At 44.7% G+C, this 22,770-nt stretch overlaps 1 protein-coding gene across 1 annotated transcript in view; it reads right to left on the reverse strand.

Annotated features, from left to right (window-relative positions):
- Positions 1-1,211: 1,211 nt before the first annotated feature.
- DPYD (dihydropyrimidine dehydrogenase) overlaps positions 1,212-22,770 on the reverse strand; it is a 2,453,390-nt gene continuing 2,431,831 nt past the window's right edge. The window contains exons 22-23 of the mRNA XM_029618068.1: positions 16,257-16,397; positions 1,212-2,756 (exon numbers count right to left, since the gene is read on the reverse strand). Coding sequence (XP_029473928.1) covers positions 2,586-2,756; positions 16,257-16,397 — 312 coding nt within the window. The 3' untranslated portion in view covers positions 1,212-2,585. The remainder of the gene's footprint in view (positions 2,757-16,256; positions 16,398-22,770) is intronic.

The following is a 22,770-nucleotide window of genomic DNA, read 5'->3' on the forward strand; positions in this document are numbered from 1 at the left end:
GTGACAGCTATGAAATTTCCTCATCTAAAACGAAAAATCCTTTTACACATTCCTATGGCCTACAATTGTTAAACAGACCCAACAAATTATGAGTAAACACAATGTGGATGTGATTAGAGACTTCCATGAGGCCTTGAGTATTAGGCCTAGCAGCAAGAAACACAGCCAAATATAATTATAGTAGCCTATGGTTAAAAGTGATCTCTCAAGAGGAATTATCTGTATTGGCATGAAATCTCAAATAATATATTGTGAGATAACACAAGATACGTGGTAATTATGCTCACTGCTGCCATAAACTCTCATATATTAACTCAGTAAATGACTAATTTATGAATGAACCTGTATTACTACCAAGTAAAGCATTCACAGCTAATTAATTTTGTGTTTTGCCATTAGGACATTGCCATTTATTAGTGTGTAGAGAAAGATTCAGTCTCCTCCTCCTTTGGGATGCCTATAGAAGACTGCACACAAACAGCCCTGTATAATTTGAGGACACTTTTTAATGTCATTTACCTGGATGAATCGTCTTCCTCTGTCTGGCTAAAAGTGCATGAGGTCTTCCACAATGTGCATACTTTTAGTTGAATTAAAAAGAGGGCGTCACTGGGGGTGTATTTACCATGGGTTGGTGGAGTAAAATAGCAGCTATATGTAATTTAAAAAAAAAATGTGAGCTTATATTATCCCCGATCGGCTTCCCCCGTAAACAGCGGGCACTAAGTTCACGCTCACTTTCAGCATGCGTGCATTCCCCTGGCAAATTAAAAAGGAAACTACCCAGGTGGTTTCCCCTAAAAAAAAACACAACTCAGCTACGAGTACATGTGATGAAGTGCTCCTGTGCTTTGCAACTATGCGGGCTATTTCAAAGTTCTGCTAAATGAACTAACAGATTGCAGACAGCAATAAAAAAAATTGACATTCAAAGAACCAAAACATCTTGTGTAGAGTATTGCATGAAAATGAGGAAACGTGAAAGTTGTTTAATGCTGTTTATTCTAAACTTATCTATATATATATATTTTTAATTAAGCATGCATACCTAAACTGAAGGAGAATAATTATTTAATAAAGTCAGAAGATGGCTGCAAAACATGACAGAGGAGTTGCTGCTACATTTATTACCAATGTGACAGAATTAATGGACTCATACACTGCAAAACTGATAACAATGCTCCGACCGAGAAAGAGTAATAGGCCTATGCTAAAATGCTGTTTAGAAACAGTGGCAAATCTATATATCTTTTTTTTTTTTTTGATGGTAATGCTATTACACTTAAAGAAAACCAATGAGAAGGCTGAAGAAAAGGAGGGAAACAATCCATTCACTATGCAGTAAAGACTATACTACCATGGCTCACAGAATTATTTACAGTATAAGGCACAGAGTATAGGCGTGTGTACGTGCACAAGGAGATATCCGTACACAAAACATAACAGCTCAGCTATATATCTGTCCATATGCACATACACAATTTTATTATTAATGACAACAAATGATCATTTTCTATTTTGCTCAGATATAAAAAAATACATAGCATGTCATTTCAATAAAAATATAAAGCCCTCCTATAGAAAAACATAAGTTTTTTGTATTGCTTGTTCCTTCTTCAGGGCTTCGCTTTAACACTCACACCATTCCATTGGTGAACCAGTGAACTCTTACCACCCCTCCTGCCCTTCATCATCTCCCCAGTGCCTTGTGTCCTGCTCTCCCTCCCTCCTTATACAGGGGCCCAGTAGGAATAGCACAGGCAGGAACCCAGCAGCCTGTACGGGGGCAAAAACATTCAGGAGAGTACAAAATGTGGCATTCTGTGGGTTTGAAGATAATTATTACTGCACCTCCTGAAATTGTGGTCCTAAAGTAATTGTTCAGTGTGAGAAAGAAAAAGTTTGTGGAAAGCAGAAATGTTTAGAAACCATAGTATGCCAGTTGTTAACCAATAGCATTCAGCAGGGCTTGTTGAAAGGCCAATTTAATAAGGATTAGGAAATAAAACATGTTAGATATCTGTTGTGGAAAAAATGTAATCCATTTTTAAATAATGGCTTTGAACATGTCTTTTCTTTCCATAGAAACATCACAGTCTTTATTGCATTGTTTGTGTTTCATATTGCTAATTATGTCTTCTAAGAAACAATTTAAAATGTGATGCATTTTTAATTATAGGAAGTTTCTTTCCTAAGAAAGTGCTTGTGTGTTATATTGTATTTAGTTTTAAAATAATGAATTTCATTTACTATCAATTAAAAATTGCATGGTGCTTTAAAAGCCTCATACTGGAGAAATTAGAATACATAACTGTAGAAATGTGAAAGAGCAAATTAAAAAAAAAAATCCTTTTCTCTCGGGTAGCAGAATCAGTCACTGTATTATTAAATAACTGTGACAAATGTATTGCGTGCTTTGTCTAAAAGTCATCTTTGGAGCACATAGATACTATTATAACTATTACAACCAGCACTAATTATTCTTTTCTAAACTAGTAAGTGATTTTCAAATACTATAATCAGAGAGAATAGCTCAACACTGGCAAGCAAATGTAGAGCTTCCATTAATTGTTGAACCGGTCACCTTAACGTAGGAGATTCACAGCTAAGGGCAGGCCTCTCTTTGGCTCATAAGGTGTTGTCCTGGAAACCATTCTGATGCAGTCAATAATGGGGCAGACACTGAGACACAGAGTGCAGCCCGTGCAGCCCTCAGTAACTGTGGGAAGGTGGATCTCCGCATCAAACTGGATGGCCTACAAAGAGAAATAAATGGTTTCGATGTCACTCCTACAAAGGTCAAAAATGTCCCCATTTTAATATGGGCATTTCTTTTTTTTTGTGCCATAATGCTCTATTCTACAGGCTCTCCATGCAGGATTGTAGCGCAGCTCTAGCACTAGTTCAGATGCCCAAAAGAAAATCTTATTAAACTAAAATAACATACTCTTCAAACTTGATTGGTGGCATTTCTCTTAGGTTCCACTCTATGCAAGGAAAGTATTCTCCACAGTACAATCCTACACTGTGAGTTTGGAAACTGATTTGAAACCAAAAAATGAATTCCTTTCAGACATGATGGCATTTAAAACAGGTTGGAAACTGGTTTGGTGGGAAAGTTAAATCAGAGCTATACAATATTCAGTGACTCACCAATAGAACATCACAGGATTTGTGATACAGGGATTTAGAATATTTACAATACATTTTGTAGATATAACCTATGGACATTTGTTCATAAATCTCATATATTCCTTTCTTTTATACTCTGGACAGGATAAAGATAATTCACTTTAATGAAATACAGCAGTGCATGGACTTGCTATGCAAAGAGTGGCTTGTGCAATCCATTTGTGTTTGGACAGTTGGAGAGAGCTCAGAAAAGGGTATTTGGGTCCAGTACACAATCAGGCCTAGTTTATCTACTTGTATGTAGACATTACTCAAAAAGTGCAAAGTGTATCTGAACTCATGAACTACAGAAGTTGTCTACTAGAGGCTAGTGCCAGTATCTAGATGCATCCAGTAGACCACATTCTGTAGTGGATCAGTAGAGATTCTATCACATTTTGCATATAATAAACCAATATCATAATAACCAGTACATATTTATCGAAAGCAAGAAGAGCTATAACTATCTCTATATTTCTTTTTGGAAAAAGGCTGATCACCTTAAACAATTAAATGCTGATGCCTGCTGCTCATGCTCAGTCACAAATTACCCGCTCGAGTTTATGCATTTGCCTTCCACTTTTACTTTTTCGGTGCTACATTCCCTTCTGATCACAATTCTTTCCTTGCAGAGATCATCACTGACATTCTTCGACAGAAAGATGGACAATTTGATACAAACTTTAAAAGACAGTAAAATTCAAGAAGGGTCTTGAGGGAAGAGATGATCCATCTCCATTTACTTTCACAGAAAAAAAAGAAACAAATTGAAATTTCTAAAGAGAAAGAAAAATCCCAGCTCTCAGCAAGCTTGTGCTTTGAAAATGCTATCAATATAGCATCTTAGATCAAGATATGAGACATTGCACAAAATACATATAAATGTCTCTAGACAAAGAATTTTGTGTATGCCTACATTTACTCTTCAGCACTTGCTATTTTCATTTATAGTACATTAATATCAGAACCAGTTTCATGAAACACTTATGAGTCAGTTTTATTAAAAAAGAATAAAAGTTCTATATCAGTTTACTTTTAATACTGTGCATGTTAGGTTAAACCATTTATACATTTATAATAAGAAGACTGAAAACACAATAGAGTTACACTTCTATAATATTCTAAATTGTAACTTCTGCCAATTATTTCTCTCATACATGAAACTAGATAACATAACAGTAAGTATTTACTACATATGGTCTGTTACAGTTAAGTACAGAACAATAAAAAGACTTAAATGAACTTTAGATCATGCAAATACAAAAGGAAAAAAGACATTTCTAAACCTTAGCAAACTGTAGATAGCATAAGCCCAGGACCTACACACGATCAGTCAAGACTGAATCTGTTATGATCCTGCTCGTGTAGCTCCCGCGAGCAGGCCTTCACTTACCCCAGGCCGGCCTGACACTCCCACGTTCTTTCCTGCGGGCTGGGCTGTTCTCTGACTGGGCATAGCTGTTTCTCTTCTGCCGCGCTTGGTGCCGCCGCCGGGACTCTGCTTCCTCGCGGTCTGCAGGCCGCCGAAGTTCATCTTTGATACAGCCTTGAAGCCGCCGCTTCCGACTCTTCTCCACAGCGGACACTGCCGGGACCCCTTCAAGCGGCCGGAGGCCACTGCTGCCGCTGTTTCCATCTTTGCGGCCTGTGCCGCCATCTGGACACCTCACTCCACTGCTGTCTCCATTATGCGGCCTGGAGGCTGCTCCCAACGCCTGCCTGTTCCTGCTCTTCACGGCCTGGAGGCCGCCACTGTCCATGGTCCTGCTCCACTCTCTGGGCCCTCCTCTAGTTGCCAGCACGCGCATCTTCACTGCTTTTAAAGGGCCAGCAGCGGGAAAAGCCCGTGGTCCCACCAGAAGTCCTCTTCAGTTCATTTCCTGCTTCAGCCCTATAAAAGGGCTTAGTTCCTTTTCTTCAGGGCCTTCGGATCCAGAATTCACAGTTGTCTGTGTTCCTCTTCGGGTCAAGGTCCTCCGTGGTCTTCATTTGTCTAGATGGCTCTTTGTTCCGTGTTCCTGGTCTCCTCGTCCTGATGTTCCTGGTCTTGTTCTCCGTCGGAGCTTCTTCGCCACCTGTTCTATGTCCTGCTTCAACGGCAGGGGAGAAGAAAAACTGATACTTCACGCATATTCAGCATAGCTCTCTGCTTCAACGACAGGAGAGAAGAAAAACTGATACTTCACGCATATCCAGCATAGCTCCCTGCTTCAACGGCAGGGGAGAAGAAAAACAACCAATAAGGGCTGAATAACATAGTCTGGGTAAAACAAATAAGCATGGGTGTAGCTTGCTTATTGCGGCGGTGACTACCCCTACTACCCCTAACTAATCAAGCTTGATATTTCACTTGGATGCAGCTCCATCACTGCTCTCTACATTAATGGTGGGGGTGGAATTGAAATAGAACCAAAGAGCTAAGAGAAACAGATAAGTATGAGAAAAAAATGTGTGAAGCTTGCTGGGCAGACTGGATGGGCCATTTGGTCTTCTTTTGCCATCATTTCTATGTTTCTATGTTTCTATGTCCTGATGTTCCAGATGTCCTGATGTTCCGTGGTTCTGTCCTGATGTTCCAATATCCTGATGTTCCATGGTTCCGTTCCTGAAAGTCCTGATGTTCCAGATGTTCCGTATTCCTGATGTCCTGGTCCTGATGTCTTCATCTTCGCCTCTGCAACCAGTTCCCAGATTCCTTGCGACCACCTTTCCTGGCTTGCCACCATCGTGGTCTGTGACCAGCCCATGGGGGGCTGTGTAGGGCACTTCATGGTACAACGCCTTCTTCTCGTCTGCAGCCCAAGTCTCCAAGAGACTTCTGTTTTTAATGCCTTGCTTCTGAGAATCCTGAGTCTTGAATCTTGTCCCTGTCTTTGGAGTCCCTTGCGCCTGCTTCAGTCCATGCCTAAGACTCTGCCAGAACCTGCTCTGCTTCAGTGTGGTCCGCGACCAGCCACAGGTGACTGTGTAGGGTGCGCCCCGGTGCAGGCCTCTACTGAATCTTCGTCATGTTCCAGTCTCAAGTTCCACTTCCTCACCTGGAGTCTGCTTTGCGTTCAGCGTGGTCCGCAACCAGCCATGGGCAGTTGTGTAGGGCGTGCTGCGAGGCAGTTCTCACCCATTACTTTCGTCTGAATCCTGAATCCTTGCCTGAGACCTTCTGAGTAACCTGAATCCTTGTCTGAGTCTCCTAAGTATCCAAGTCTACGTCTGAGTCTTCTAGCCGATCCCTGCTTTCCCTGCACCTACATCAGATTCCCAGTCCCTTCCACTGTCTCTACCCTATGGCCAGCAGGAGGAGAGCGGCGCTCCTTGAATATTCAGACTTTTCTTTATCCATGGCTTCATTTCTGCACTTTGAACCAGGTGGTAGAAGTGAGTCATGGTTCAAATGGATAAAGGAATAAGGCTATAATAAAGGGTCATCATTTTCCTTTTCCCCAGCCTTAAGGTGGAGGAGAGCATTGATCAGAAATTGAAGGGGGAGATAAGTAAAGATGGGGAGATGGACAGGCTGTTATCGCTGGGGTGAGTGGACCGTGCGGATGAAGAATGGAAGAGAAGAGAACTCCGCAGATATGAGATGGCCGGGAGGTGGCACAGAGCCAGGAGACCAGGCAAGATCTTCGCCACTGGAAGCCCACAGCCCCCCGGGAGGAGCTCGTGAGGACCTGGGCCGCTGGGACCTAGGAGCAGTCTCCTGGAGCAGATGCCTAGCAGGTGGGGAACGGTCTGAGGTCAGGGCTGGCAGCAGACAAGGGAGAACTGAAGGCATACCAGAATCAACAACAAGGAAGACAGTCCAAAGCAGGGAGGCTGAAGCAGGAGCACAGAAGCTGGAGCAGGAGCGGAGGTTGGAGCAGGAGCGGAGATTGGATCAGGAGCGGAGGCTGGATCAGGAGCGGAGGCTGGAGCAGGAACTTGGAAGCTGGATCAGGAACTCAGGAATGAAGAACGAGGAAGGCAACTAGTAACTCCGTAGAGTGAACCCTGTTGCAAGGCAAAGTCTTTAGTCAGATGCCGGGTTTAAATATCCTGCCGGCGTCTGACGTCATCTTGGGGGCAGGCCGCGGTTTCGTGCCACTGCGCCTTTAAATGGCTCCCCCTCGCGAGTGCCTAAGGGGGCGTCTCCCTCATGGAGTTGCTGCCGCGGAGAGGCCTGAGAAGACCCAGAAAGCGCCAGACCTTGTCACGGGGCTCAGGGAGGAGAAAAGGTAAGGACCCAGTTGCAAGTCCAGCGACCAGGACTGCAACAGTACCCACCCCTTAAGCCCCCTCCTCAGAGGCCCCGGTTTACCAGGATGGTCCATGTGGAACTGTTGCAGAAGAGATTTGTCCAAGATATTACTGGCTGGTTCCCACGTATTCTCCTCAGGACCACATCCCTCCCAGGCCAGCAAGTATTCCCACCGTCGACAGTGGAAATGTATGTCTAGGACTTATTGGACCTGCTCCATTGTCTCATCTGTAGCAGGGGTCTCCGTAGGGTCTGGTGGTCTATGATGAAACTTAGAAAGAATTACTGGATTGAGCAAGGAGACATGAAACACATTATGGATTCGTAATGTAATGGGAAGTCGTAGGTGATAGGAAACCATCCTCACTCTCTCTGTCTCTGAAGGGCCCACAGAATTTAGGAGCCAGTTGTCAGGACGGTAATTGAAGGTGGATATTCTTGGTGCTTAACCAGACTCTGTCACCTGGTAGAAACACCAGGGCCAGTCGGCATACTTCTTTGCAGAGCTTGCAGAATTTAATAGTTTCTTCTGAATTGAGTTCCAAAGGGCATGAAGCTGTTGAGCTGAAAGCTGAGCCACTGGTGATGGAACAGTTACTGGAAGAAGTAACGGTGGCTTGAGTTGCATGCCATATACTAATTGAAAGGGAGACTTCCCGGTGGCAGAATGAGTGTGGTTATTATATGAGAATTCGGCCCACGGTAATAACTTCACCCAATTATCCTGTTTCTCAATTGCGAAAGTTCGGAGGAAGGTCTTCAAAGAGCGATTCATGCGCTCAGTTTGTCCATTACTCTGAGGGTGGAAGGCCGTGGTAAAATGTAACTGGATCCCACATTTTTTGCATAATGCCCTCCAGTATCGGGCAGTAAACTGCGGTCCTCTGTCTGAGATGATATTCAGAGGTAGGCCATGAGCCCGGAAGATATGCTGTGTGAAGGGTCAGGCCAATTCTGGCGCTGAAGGGAGTTTGGGAAGTGGAACAAAGTGAGCCATTTTGGAAAAGGGGTCCACTGTGACCCAAATGACTGTCTTCCCTTCAGAAGATGGCAGATCAACCACGAAATCCGTGGCTAAGTGTGTCCAGGGTTCTACTGGTATGGGCAAAGGTTGAAGAAGCCCCCTCGGTTGCCCTGGCAAAGGCTTCTGTTTAGCACAGATAGGACAGGAGCTGACATATGTACGGACATCCTGCCCCATACGAGGCCACCAATAATAACGGGACAGGAGTTCCAATGTTCTTTCTTGACCAGCGTGTCCACCAGTGAGGGAATCATGAGCCCATGAAAGCACTTTCCTTTGTAAACGACATGGAACCACTGTTTTGCCCATGGGATTTAAGTCGGTGCTTGCTACATTAACTCTCGCTGGATCCAGGATGTATTGTGATGGCTCCCCTACCTCCTCCTGTTCGGTAGTTCAGGACAATGCATCTGCCCATATATTCTTTGTTGCTGTCTATAGCAAAGGGAGAAATCAAAGCGACTGAAGAAGAGGGACCAGCGGGTCTGTCTGAGATTTAATTGCTGGGCTCGACATAGGAATTCTAAATTCTTGTGATCCGTGTAGACAGTAGTGGGGTGTCGTGCTCCTTCCAGCCATTGTCTCCACTCCTCGAAGGCCAATTTGATAGCTAGAAGTTCCTTGTCCCCAATATTGTAGTTACGTTCTGCTGCGGAGAATTTCCTGGAGAAGTATGAGCATGGGAGTAACTTCCCTTTACTGGAGGTTTGACTGAGCACTGCACCTACTGCGATGTTGGATGCGTCCACCTCCACAATAAAGGGGTGCTGAGGATCCAGATGGTGTAGACAAGTATCCAGCAGGAATGCCTCCTTTAACTCCTCAAATGATTGGCAGGCTGCCTTGGGCCATACTCTGGCGTCATCCCCCTACTTGGTGAGGGCGGTGAGTGGTGCAACTTTGAGGGAATAATGAGGAATGAATTGTCTATAGAAATTTGCGAATCCCATGAAGCGCTGTAGAGCTTTTACTCCAACTGGATGGGGCCATTTTTTAATGGCCGAGACTTTGTCTGGAGCCATATGGAATCATGTAGAGGAAACGATGTAGCCCAAAAAGGGAAGTGAATCCCATTCAAACAGGCATTTTTCCGGTTTTGCGTAAAGGTGATTGTCTTTTAGGATCTGTAGCATCTGTTTCACGTGTTGCCGATGAGAATCCAAATCCTGGGAGTAGATCAAAACATCGTCCAAGTATACGATAACTGAAGAGTGCAGCATCTCACAAAGTACCTCATTCATCAGGTTTTGGAAGACTGCTGGAGCGTTGCATAAGCCAAAGGGCATTACCAAGTACTAGTAGTGCCCGTCTCTGGTGTTGAAGGCAATCTTCCACTCATCTCCCAGGCGGATTTGAACAAGATTGTAAGCACCACGAAGGTCGAGCTTGGTAAATATTTTGACTCCCTGTAACCTGCCCAGGAGTTTGGGAATCAGTGGTAAGGGATAAAGATTCTGTTGAGTGATGCCGTTTAAGCCCCTGTAGTCGATACACGGCCTAAGAGTTCCATCTTTTTTCCCAACAAAGAAAAACCCCGCACCGGTGGGTGATCTGGATGGCCGGATGAATCCTCTGGCAAGGTTTTCAGAAATGTACTTGGACATAGCTTCTGTCTCTGGGAGAGACAGCGGGTATATCCGTCCTCGGGGTGGCATGGTACCGGGCAGTAATTCAATTGCACAATCGAAGGGACGGTGCTGTGGCAGGATCTCCACTTTCTCTTTGTAAAACACTTCCGTAAATTCTGTGTATGGTGCCGGTGGTGCTATAGAAGTGTTTAATATGGCTACACTGCGACGAGACGGGGAAGATAGTAGGGATGTGCAGAGCAAAAGTTTATGTTCATAAGTCCATAAGTCGAAAGGGGGTCCCATTTGCGGTCAATATGGACATATGGAGAATTCCATAAGTTGAGTCTATGTCCATACGTGCAAATAAAAATTTAAACCCCTCACCCTCCTTAATCCCCCCCCCAAGACTTACCAAAACTCCCTGGTGGTACAGCAGGGAGTCAGGACGCCATTTCTGAACTCCTTTGCGAGGAGCACGTGACGTCGGCGTCACATCAGAGTGACGCGGCATCACGTGATTCCCCGCGCGATTGCTCCGGGACCCTCGTTGCACCCAAAAGGAACTTTTGGCCAGCTTGGGGGGGTCACGAGGAATCACGTGACGCCGTGTCACTCCGACGTGACGCCGACATCACGTGCTCCTCACAAAGGAGTTCAGAAATGGTGTCCTGACTCCCTGCTGTACCACCAGGGAGTTTTGGTAAGTCTTGGGGGGGGGGATTAAGGAGGGTGAGGGGTTTAAATTTTTATTTAGGATCAACAATCGCGATTTCCAACTTATTCAACATAGCTATGTTGAATAAGTTGGAAATCCGATCGTTTTCGCCTCATCACTTTTTTAAGTTAAAAAAAAAAATAAGTTGTGTTTTACATTTAAGTTCAAAACGAATGCACACCCCTAGAAGATAGGCAGTTTGTAAAACAGTAGGAACTCCATCTTGCTACTTGTAAAGTGTACCAATGGATAACTGGGGAGTGTTGTTGCAGCCATGGTAACCCTAGTACAATAGGGTGTACCACTTTCTCCAAGACCAGAAAGGATATTTTCTCAGAATGGAGCACTCCCATCCGGAGTGTGATGGGGGCAGTGGAGACAGAGATACTTCCTGGCAGCAACGTACCCCAAATAGAGGTGATCCGCAGCGGAGGATCATGGGGCAGAACTGGTAACTGAAGTTGTTGCACCAAATCAAACAGGATAAAATTCCCTCCTGCTCCGGAGTCAATGAAAGCGAGTGTGGAAAAAGACCCTCCAGGGTTCTCAGGGGTCACTGGGACTGTACATTGAGGAGCGGAATTAACACAGCCTAGGAGCAGTTCCCCGGTGGTGCCTAGGCTTTGGCATTTTCCGAACGTTCCTTACATTGGGCCAGGAAGTGGCCTTTGCTGACACAGTACAGACAGAGGCCCAGTGCTCGACGTCGTCGCCTCTCTTCTGCAGTCAAAGGAGTCCATCCTAGTTGCATGGGCTCCTCTGCAGGTAGCTCCGAGTGAGAGGCAGAATGGGATGGAGGAGACGTTAGAGGTCTAGAAAAGGCTGGAGCCAATGTTATTTGCCTCCGCGGTGGATGCCCCTCCTTAGCCTTTTGCTGAAGACGGCGGTCAATTCACCCAGCCAGATTATTTAAACTATTTAGATCATCTGGGAGGTCTCTGGCTGCCAGCTCATCCTTAATGAGTGCGGATAGCCCCTCCAGAAAAACTCCACGCAAGCTGTCCTCTTGCCATCCCACCTCCGTGGGCAGCGTGTGGAACTCTATCGCATAATCAGCCAAGGACCGAGGCCCTTGTCGCAGCTGCAGTAGTTCCGAAGTAGCAGTAGAAAGACATGCAGGCTCGTCGAACACTTGCTTGAAATTTAGCACGAATTGCTGAAGATTATTCAACATAGGGTCATTGTGCTCCCACATGGGTGAGGCTCAGCTTAGCGCTTTTCCATCCAGTAAGGACAGGATGTAAGGCACCTTCACCGAATCAGAAGGGAACTAGCTTGGCAGGCATGAAAATCTTATATAACATTGGTTCAAGAACCCTCAGCAGCTTTTGGCATCGCCCTAGTAGTGAGGTGGAGCCGGTAGCTGAGTGGGTGCGGTAGATCCCGGAGCAGGGACTGGAAGGTGCATGGGTGGCATCTCTGGAGGCGTGGCATCCAAGCAGTTGGCCAACCGTTTGATGGTAGTTGCCAGGACGTCCAGACAGTGCTGCTGTTGCTGCAGCAGACGTTGTGCCATTCCAGGAATGGCCTGGAGTCCCAAAATGTCTGCCGGGTCCATGGCCTTACAAACTGTTATTGCTGGGGTGAGTGGACCCTTGGGCCGGCCGTGCAGATGAAGAATGGAAGAGAACTCTGCATAGATGAGATGGCCGGGAGGCGGCATGGAGCTGGGAGACCAGGCAAGAGCTTTGCAACTGGAAGCCCGCGGTCCCCCCAGGAGGAGCCTGTGAGGACACGGGGGGACCACGGGAGGACTTAGGAACGGTCTCCTGGAACAGATGCCTAGCAGGTGGGGAATGGTCTGAGGTCAGGGCTGGCAGCAGACAAGGGAGAACCGAAGACGTACCAGAATCAAGAACCATGAAGATGGTCCAAAGGTCAGGGAGGCTGAAGCAGGAGCACGGAAGCTGGAGCAGGAGCGGAGGTTGGATCAGGAGTGGAGGCTGGAGCAGGAACTCAGAAGCTGGCTCAGGAACTCGGAAGCTGGATCAGGAACTCAGGAACAAGGAACAAGGAAGGCAACTAGTAACTCCGTAGAATGAACCCTGTTGCAAGGCAAAGTCTTCAGTCAGAGGCCGGGTTTAAATATCCTGCTGGCATCGGACGTCATCTTGGGGGCCGGCCCCGGTTTCACATCACTGCACCTTTAAATGGCTCCCCCTCACGTGCGCGTGCCTAAGGGGGGCGGAGCTTGGGAGTGGAGTTCGGCAGTGTCTCCCTTGTGGAGACGCTGCCGCGGAGAGGCCTGAGAAGACCGAGAAAACACTGTACCTTGTCGAGGGACTCAGGGCGGAGAAAAGGTAAGGACCCAGTCACGAGTCCAGCAACTGGGACCACAACACAGGCATGGAGGGAGATGAAGAAATAAATGGGAAAGGCATGAGAGATCAAGGGCAAATAGGGAAGAAGAGGGAGATGGGATGGATCTGGCAAAGAGGAAATAAGATGAGAAAGATGCATGAAGAACAGCATGAGAAGGGATGGGAGGGAGAGATTGAAAGGAAAGCGGGGAAGGAAAGATGGGGAAGTATAGGGGAGAACAGAGAGGGAGGAATGGAAAGGCAAAAAAGGGTGGGAGGGATGAAAAACCAATTGAGTTGGGCAGAAGAAGAAAAACTTAGGGGTGCAGACAATTAAGCAAGAGGGAGGAGAGAACAAAACAACAGAACTGAGTGGGTGAGGAGACTGCCCTTCTCCCTCTGTTAAATTGTGCCTGCTGAGAGATGGAAGCAGCAGTGAGAGAGGGAGAAGGAACAGAGGTAACAAGGAAAAAGGCCTTAAACAAGCAGCGGCGAGAGACAGAAGGAAACATGGGAAATAGGGAGGGAAGGAAGCAGCGGAAAGGAGAGAAAATAGGAAGGGATCAGCAAGGAATGAAGAAAAGGAAAGAGGCAGAGGCTGGACAGAGAAGAAGGAGAAAAACCAGTGAAAGGAGAGAGAGGGAAGCAGGATGGGGTGAGAGGATAGGATCCCATACTGAAGAAGAGGCAGAGATGGGCTGGGCTAGGGGGATAAAGAAAAGGGGGAGAGAGAAGCTAAAGAGAGGGAAAATGTATCAAGATAGCTGGGAGCAGTAGGATATTCATGGGCACAGCAATGAAGGAAAGAAAAGGGAACAGAAAAGAAAAGCTAAATAGAACAGGTAAATGAGAAGTTTACCTGAAGAGACAAAAAAAAGCTAAAATAGAGAAGATCAAGAAAAGGCAGAAGCAGCAGACAGAGAGAATAAATCAAATGAAAGGTGCAAAAGGGCTGGGAAAATGGTTTATTTCATTTTGATTAGGATTGCCTGTGATTTGCTCTTGTCCCAGATTTCCTGTCATTTTTAAATCTGCCCTCCACAGATGGCATACCCAGGTGAATCAAATTGTTCATTCAAGGAGGAGAAAGTAACCTTCCTAAACTAAACCCCTTAGTATTATTCTTCTGCCAGAGAGGATCACAAAGAGCAGAAGTCACCTTCCTCCCTCCCTGCATCATCTCTGTGTTACCAACAAACTTTGTCAGCTTTGCTATACAGAAGAGTCAAACTCATGTCTCCTGTGCTGCAACACTACAGTTGAAACATGAGATTTCTCTCTCTTATTTAAATTCAGCTTTATTCATGTTTGGCTCTCAGAGCCACCTCAGATGTCTGATTCAAATATTCTGTCTTGTCCACTTCTGTCCTTTCTATGTCACTAGCAAAATAAAATACATCCTAGTGTAAAAAGCTAGGTTCATGCCCCCATGAGCTTATCATTTGGAGCCTTAGATTGTGGACTGAGCTGTGTCTGGATCTGAGTGATGTGTTTTGGACCTGTCAAATATGGGTTTTCAACCCTGCAAAAACTGCAAGCTGCCACAGCCAAGCTGAAGGAAAATAAAATAGCAAAACCCATGTATGCTCTCCTGTGAATGAGAAATGTTCTGCAAGAGCTAGCATCCAGCACTCATGGTTAACAAGTTGGAAAAGAGCTGTACTGTTTAACCTGCCTAGAGAACAGCACTACATAGCCAGCAGAGTAAGCCAAAGGAATGCTGGAAGACAATTTAAGGTAAAAAAAAAAAAAAAGGAACAATTTGGCTGTTTTATCTGTGTGTGCTGGGTGGAGATGGCCAGAAGTTGGAACCAGGAGCCAGGAAGGGAAGAGTTCATCTGACAAATCTGCATGCATGTCTTCTCCTGTAGAGCTAATTATCAAGAGTGAAAGACAGAAGTCTGCACTCTGAGGAAATAGAGAGTCAGAGAGCCTCTTGCTTCATAGCCAAGCTACATGTAAAATCCCAACAAGGGACAGAGGAACCAGGAGCTTAGAGACTGAGAGACTTCCTTTCCAGAGATATATAGGCCTAGGAGCGCATGACTGGATGCACAGAGAGTAGATTAGCAGAAGAGGAGGAAAGTTTATTTTCTTGCCTTTTGTCACAAATTCAGTATCTCATGTTAACTGCTTCAGCCTTTTAGCCAAAGTCAAGCATAAACCCTTGCTGGCAGGTACTGGGAAAGAAAAACTGGTGGACCATAATCTATCTATAAGAGAATGAAACCAGGCCAGCTTTCTGTTTAGTACAAATAAACTATTTGGGGGAAGCTCCCCAGGAGAGAGAGCCCTTTCACACACTGTAGTATTCATCTATTTGGTTTGTCATCTAGCCAGCTCCACCATCAAGAAGGACTTCTTCATTTCTTGATTGTTTTTTTTTTCCACACAATTTTGTGTTTGAGACAGGGAAAACCCTTTATAAACTGGTGACACTGGGGTGGATCTATTCCTTCTCCCATTTTTTGACTACTCAGGGGTAAAGACAAATTTTGAAAGCTGTGCCCTTCACTGGTTCCCCCCCCCCCCCCCCCCCCCCACCAACCTTTCTCTATTAGCATTCCTTTTTTTTTTTTTTTTTTTTACTATCCATATGAGAATGTTAGTTGCCCTGTTTAACAGGCCATATCCAGTGTTATTTTTGCATTGCTTTATTTAAAATAAGAAAACTGCAAGTTTATATTGTGCTTCACTACTGTACTTTTCCCATTTAATGATCTGCTTGGATTTGCTGTCTACTTATGCAATACTAATAAAAGGGTTCATTCCTGTTTTATTCTGGTATGATGATTTTATCTGGTCTGTAGTGCCACAAGTTAGAGGTGGTTTGGGAAGGGTCCAAGTGCAAGGTGATGCATATCAGGAAAAATAACTCCTGCTGTAGTTACACAATGTTAGGTTAGAACATAAGAATTGCCATACTGTAGAAACAAGATGCTGGGCTTGATGGACCCATGGTATGACCCAGTATGTTCTTATATTCGGGCACAGAATTGTGGTATTGGGGTGACTGGAACCCTACTCAGGCTACAAACCTGAAGATAAATCATACTAGTGAATATAATTTTTCATGTGGTACTTCTCACCCTAAGCATAGTCTGGACTGAGGTGGGGGGCACATTAGGAAATAATATAGGAAGATATAATTGAAATACATGCTACTACAATATCAATTCATCTTTATGTAGCAGCAGGAAAATAACTTCTGGTTCACTAATTTCTTATGTGCTCTTACCTGGTACCCTGAGTCATTACAGGTCATGTAGCATTTGCCACAATTGATGCACATTTCCTCATCAATCAGTGCCACAACTTGCTCTTGGATGTTCAGTTGACCATACGTGCCAATATAGGTCAATGCTTTTCCAATTACATCCTGCAAATTATATGTTAAAAAACACAATTATTATTGAAGATACCATAGAATTAATGTTCTCCAGCATCCAATATTAGTATTTATCATTCTGCTGTATTTGACATTAGCAATGAGCATACACGCCTGCTAGGTTTTGCTGATAATGTTTTGGCTTGATTTGGTGTACAAACCTATACCCAGAGAACTCAGCATCTGCCCTCATATAGTAGCAAGTGAGCAATAAAAGCCTTTCAAAACAAAATTAATTACTCTGTTGACTTATGAGCCTAATGGAAGGTTGGGACATATATGTTGAGTTTTCATTGGCTGCTATATGGGCATTATATTCCACAACTTTTCTGTCCTCTGACTGAAATTCTATCCTTGTCATATTGAATATGATGATAATGGCTCTGCCCTGGGCCACTTAAATCCTCTCCCTGGGGCATTGTCTGCCACTAATGTTCTCTCTGGCAGGCATTATTGTTTAATTAATGTGTTCATATTTTAAACAATTGCTTATATTTAATGTGCATTGGAGAAACTTAGTACATCTGATGTGTCTAGTATTGCAACATGAATTTCTCATTAATGTAGTTATAACATATAAAGAAGGGCAGTACACAGGGATTTAGTAAAAGCAGAAGCAGCCTGCCTGCATAAACATACAAAGAATATTTTTTGTAAGGCTTATGTATTAAGGACTTGATTCATCCAACATTATGACTTGACTCTCTTCAAAAGAGGTTAGTAAATATGTAGGCTGACAGGAGACTTATAATCCAGAATTGTAAGATTGTGTAGAGAGGCTGTACAATAGATTTTATACAATTAAAGTACCATTTTAGTATTTTTTTTATTGTGCTTAGCTTTTGTGTTTTTGGTTGCTAGTCTAGTTTGTGGCTCATGTGATGAGCAAGATGCTTTCTATAGTGGCTTGATCTACTGCTAAAACATGAAATGGAGGAGAATTTATCATGTGATGCTATCCTGGCAGAATGAAAGCATCAGAAAGAAGACATTATGGACATAACAAAAATATGCATAACATTAAAACAAAATTTGAAAATCCAAGAAACTTCGATTTTATGAAGTTCAGTAAAAAAAAAAAAATGAAATAGAATGCTACTGCTACAATTTATGACCTATGGAAATGGGGATTTGCAAGTGGTAAAAAAAAAATGTCCAGATATTCTAAAAGGAGTTGCATAGGTATAGCCACCTTTATAAGGAGTAAATATATTTGAGAGTGAAGGCTAATAAATGTGCATATTAATTTGGGTGAATGGGCACTTGTGGACACACATGACAGGAGAGCATTAATAGAATGTCTATAGAGGCTTCACCTCCCATTCATGCTGAATTTCAGGCCTCCAATGAATATTTTCTTTTTTCTTTTTGCTGAATGTCTTCCAAATATTTAGTTTTGTGCCAACTGATGGTCAGATTTTGGGCTCTGTTTGCCCTCTAGGAGCCCAAACAAGAATATGGATAAACTGAGGCCATAAAGGGGATATATTCTGTAGAATATATTCATGGAAATGTTGACTGAAACACACATTTTCAAGTGCATATGTTGTGTTCGGTGTGTCATGAACTTAATAGTGGACACTTGGGTCGGGGCGAGCAAAAACTCCACCCATAGGGAAGAGCCCTGTGGGCCCTTACCCTGACAGGCAAGGTCTCAGCAGAGATACAACAGAGAGCCAACTTTATTGTACAGCAACAATCTTGTAGAGCAAGCAGACGAGGCTCGAATCAGCTGATCAGTCCCATAGAACTCCGCAGCACGGAGAGTCCCGGTGAATACCTTATCTAGGCTGGCTTGTGCTAGCTGTCCCGGTAGTGGTCAGCAGTGCAGGGTAGGGCAGAAGCCGCTGCTAGAATGCACAAGACACGATGGATCCGGTAGTGGTCTGCGAGCAGGGGTAACCCGAGAATCCATGCCACAAAGGTAGAGTACTCACATCGAGAAGGTAGAGGCAGAGGTAGCAAAGCCCCGAGGATGACTGAAGCAGGATCAGCAGGAGAAGATGAGAACGATGCAGGAACTCACTGAAATGAGATGGCTCTCTGAGGAGCGGATAGCCCTGAGTGCGGCAAAGCCCTCGAGGAGCAGATACATAGGTCACCCAGTAGTCAATGAGGAGGTCCCAAAGTAGCAGAACTAGCAGGATGAGATTCCTTGCTAACTCGTAGCTCAGATGGTCAGCTGGGTTTAAGTATCGAGAGCGGGTGACGTCATGTGGTGGGGACGTAGTTAAAAGGGTGACAGGCGCGTACGCGCGCGCGTGCCTAAGTAACCCCAGATGAAAGATAACTGCCGGGAGCACCCATGTCATCCCGGGCATGCCATGAGGGTCGGCGTGTGGAAGCGGAGGCCGCCATTCTGCCCACACTTGGAGCAGCATAGAGAAAGGAGGTGAACAGCATAGGTTGCAGCCATCTGCGACCGACTGGCGCAACAGCATAAAGTGCTTTCTGTTCCTATTCTGCCTTGAATCAGCCATATAGCTGGACAAATTTGGGACTTTTTGATACAGAAAGCATGTTAGGAACCCTAAATCTATGGGCCCATGTTCAGTCTACATTGTATCCATGGGCTTGCAAGCTAATTTTCAAGGGAAGTTTCCTTTTGAATATCTCTGGCCCAGCAGGGACTAGATACATAAGAACATAAGAAATTGCCATGCTGGGTCAGACCAAGGGTCCATCAAGCCCAGCATCCTATTTCCAACAGAGGCCAAACCAGGCTACAAGAACCTGGCAATTACCCAAACACTAAGAAGATCCCATGCTACTGATGCAATTAATAGCAGTTGCTATTCCCTAAGTAAATTTGATTAATAGCCGTTAATGGACTTCTCCAAGAACTTATCCAAACCTTTTTTGAACCCAGCTACACTAACTGCACTAACCATATCCTCTGGCAACAAATTCCAGAGCTTTATTGTGCACTGAGTGAAAAAGAATTTTCTCCGATTAGTCTTAAATGTGCTACTTGCTAACTTCATGAAATGCCCCCTAGTCCTTCTATTATTCGACAGTGTAAATAATAGAGATGTGCAGAAGGAAAAAAATGTGTTTCAATTCGGTATTCATTTCGCCAGGACCCAAATCCATTGTATTCGTTTCATAGGCGGGAAAACCAATTTGTTGATTAGTTTTATTCGTTCTCCAATTTCCCATTAAAGTCAATAGGGAAGTATTTGCAGCCTATTTTTGGCTGCAGAAATGGAGTTTTATTATCAATTCTGATGAAACCTCTGGGGAGCAATCATCAGAATGAGAAAAGAGCTCCAAGATACTTAGACTGTGGCAAAATGGCACCAAAGTGGCATGAATAACCTAAGGCACTTTAAAGGGGCAAAGGGGTACCAGGAGTGGCAAGAGTGCTTTAAAAGAGATGCAAAGCAGCAGCGAGAGTGTCAAAAACACACCACAGCTTCAAAAGAGTGCACCGATAACAGATGCATGAACCCTCAAAGGCAGCACAACAGGCATAGTGGCAAGACAAGTGGCATCAACATCCTACAGCACAATGAAGGGGGAACATAGCAAGTAGAAAGACTAGCACCAACACACTGAGGAACCACGATAGTGGCAAGAACACCACAAGGAGTTGAGTGAGTCATCTGATGTATGGCAGCAAGGCAGAGTGGCAGAAAGCTGATAGGGGCAAGACAGGCTGGCAGAGCGGAGGTAGTCTGTTCCCTGAGGTTTTGAAAGGAGCAAGACAGACTGGCAGAGCTGAGGTATTCAGGTCTCTGTGGTTTTTAATAGTGGCAAGACAGGCTGTCCCCAGGGAGAGTTCCCTTTCCTTTGCACAGGAAAGGGCTTCCTAGAATGGATTTGCCCCTAGAGTGGGGTGTTTCCATTGGCATCTAGTGAGCACTCACTGGTCTTTTAAAATCTGGTGGAGTTAGCAGATATACAAACAAGAATTTTCAAGGCTGAGGAGGAGGAGGGTTCCATATGAACAGAGGTTCAACAGGGGTCAACAAGTACTAAGAGACAGGCTGGCCGGCTAGGCGGCCCGGGGAGAGTTCACTTTCCTTTGAGCAGGAAAGGGCTCCTTGGAATGGGTTGGCCCCTAGAGTGGAGCACAAGCTTTCAAAGCGTGGTGATGTGGAGCAGAGTGCCATGTGAACAGTGGTTCAACATGGGTCAACAGGTACTAAGAGATAGGCCATCTACCCCAGGGAGAGTTCCCTTTCCTTTGAGCAGGAAAGGGCTCCCCGGAAAGGGATGGCCCCTTGAGTGGAGCATGAACCTTCAAAGCATGTTTGTGTTAATTAAGGATCCATGCTTTTTGAATTGCCAGAGACTGAGGGTTCCCTTTGCAATGAGGATTCAGCCATTAGGACCAAAAGAAGTGCTGATGTCATCTCCCACCAAATCTACAATATCAACCTATGTTGACTTTGTATTTTAACAGTGCCTCTGTAAACTATGGGAAGACAGAGGATGAACTAGAGTGCAACTACAACCAGTTTTCTATAGTACTAGAAACATTACTGTTGGCACCTAAGAAAGATTTAGGGAACATGGTCCATATTATGAATGTCAGGAAAACTATTGAGCATATGAACTACGCAAGCTCCAAACATCTGAAGTCAGCTATTTATGTTCCTACATTCCAAATGTGGATGGACAGGCACAGAATTCGAGGATAGAGGTCAAGCCCTTTTAGGAAATAAGGCGTGGACGTACAGGCACAGCATTAGAGGTCAAGCCCGTGTAGGGACATAAGGCCTTTGTGGACAGGCACAGCATTAGAGGTCAAGCCCTTGTAGGGACATAAGGCCTAAATGGACAGGCAAAACATTAGAAGTCAAACCCTTGTAGGGACATAAGGGCTGGACGGACAGGCACAGCATTAGAGGATTTCCTTTGTGCAGGTATGTTGTGGTTTGATCTGTCACTTCTTCTTGAACTGGTTCACTGCCAGAAGAAAATGGCATCTTTTTCATTTCTGAAAGATAATTCCACAGAGGATGCTTTTAGAGCAATAGAGACTGCCATTTGTGGAGATTATTTGTGAATACCCAGAAGCTATTAACTGTACTTATGCACTTCAGCTTATGACAAAGGAACATGAAGAGCTCTCAGAAATAAGAAAAACGCTTCTCAAGTCCGAATCTACAATGTCAACCTATGTTGACTTTGTAGTTTAAAAGGTGCCTCTGTAAACTATAGGAAGACAGAGGATGAACTAGAGTGCAACTACCAACAGTTTTCTATAGTACTAGAAACATTACTGTTGGCACCTAAGAAATATTTCGGGAACATGGCCCATATTATGATGGTCAGGAAAACTATTGAGCAGATGAACTATGCAAGCTCCAAACATCTGAAGTCAGCTTTTTATGTTCTTACATTCCAAATGTTGCAAAACAGGAAAATAATATTATGGAAAGAAGTGATGTATAAATACATGAAACTGAAACTAGAAATACTAGAACTAAACTCAGACAGGCACAGCGTTTGAGGTCAGGCCCTTGAAGGGATGTACGGCCTAGACAGTGGACGGACAGGCACAGCATTAGAGGTCAGGCCCTTGTAGGAACGTACGGCCTGGACAGTGGACGAAAAGGCACAGTGTTTCAAGTCAGGCCCTTGTAGGGACGTATGGCCTGGACAATGGACGGACAGGCACAGCGTTTCAGGTTAGGTACATGTGCTGATTTTATCTGGAGCATAGGAGGCAGTTGAGCTGCTGCAAGGCATTCAATTGCTTTTATTCATCTTGCCATTTACAGGGAAAATTTGGAAACCCAAGCAAAGGCAGGTTTATTTTCAAAAACACTAGCATTTCCATCAACTCTGATGCCAGCCTTGAGCAGTGAGGGCTCATGATATCCTCCTGTCATTGAAAATACATGTTCACTGGGCACACTGGTTGGTGGACATGACAGATATCACTGAGCCACTTTGGCTAGGTGTGGCCAATATGCCAGCAGATCTGTCTGCATGTCTTCTGTGGGCTCTGAGAGACCATTTTTGCTGGTGTCTCCTTTGCTTGGGTGGGCTGAGAGTCACTCATGCCAGCTGTTTTCTCTCTCTAGTCCATGCACAAAAGAAGAATCTTTATGGGCAACATACCTTTGGCATACTGAAGTGGAGGAGGAGGAGGTGCTGACAGAGTGCTGCTCATGCTTGGGCTAGCACAACTCTCTGAAGTGCCCGCTGCTGTTTCCTCCTCTGCTTCATGCCTAATCTGTCTCTGCCTATGGCGCTCCTGATCATGGACTTTTGTTAACAGCAAATCCTTCACAAATGAGAGACAATTGGACTGTAGGGCAAGTTTCCCTTTCACACGGGGATCACAGACTGTGGCGAGCATGTATGTCTGGTTTTCTGTTAAAGGCCTTAATCTCTCTTGCACCTGCTC

The sequence above is a fragment of the Rhinatrema bivittatum genome, chromosome 10 (genome assembly GCF_901001135.1).
Source record: "Rhinatrema bivittatum chromosome 10, aRhiBiv1.1, whole genome shotgun sequence".
NCBI classification, from domain to species: Eukaryota; Metazoa; Chordata; class Amphibia; order Gymnophiona; family Rhinatrematidae; genus Rhinatrema; species Rhinatrema bivittatum.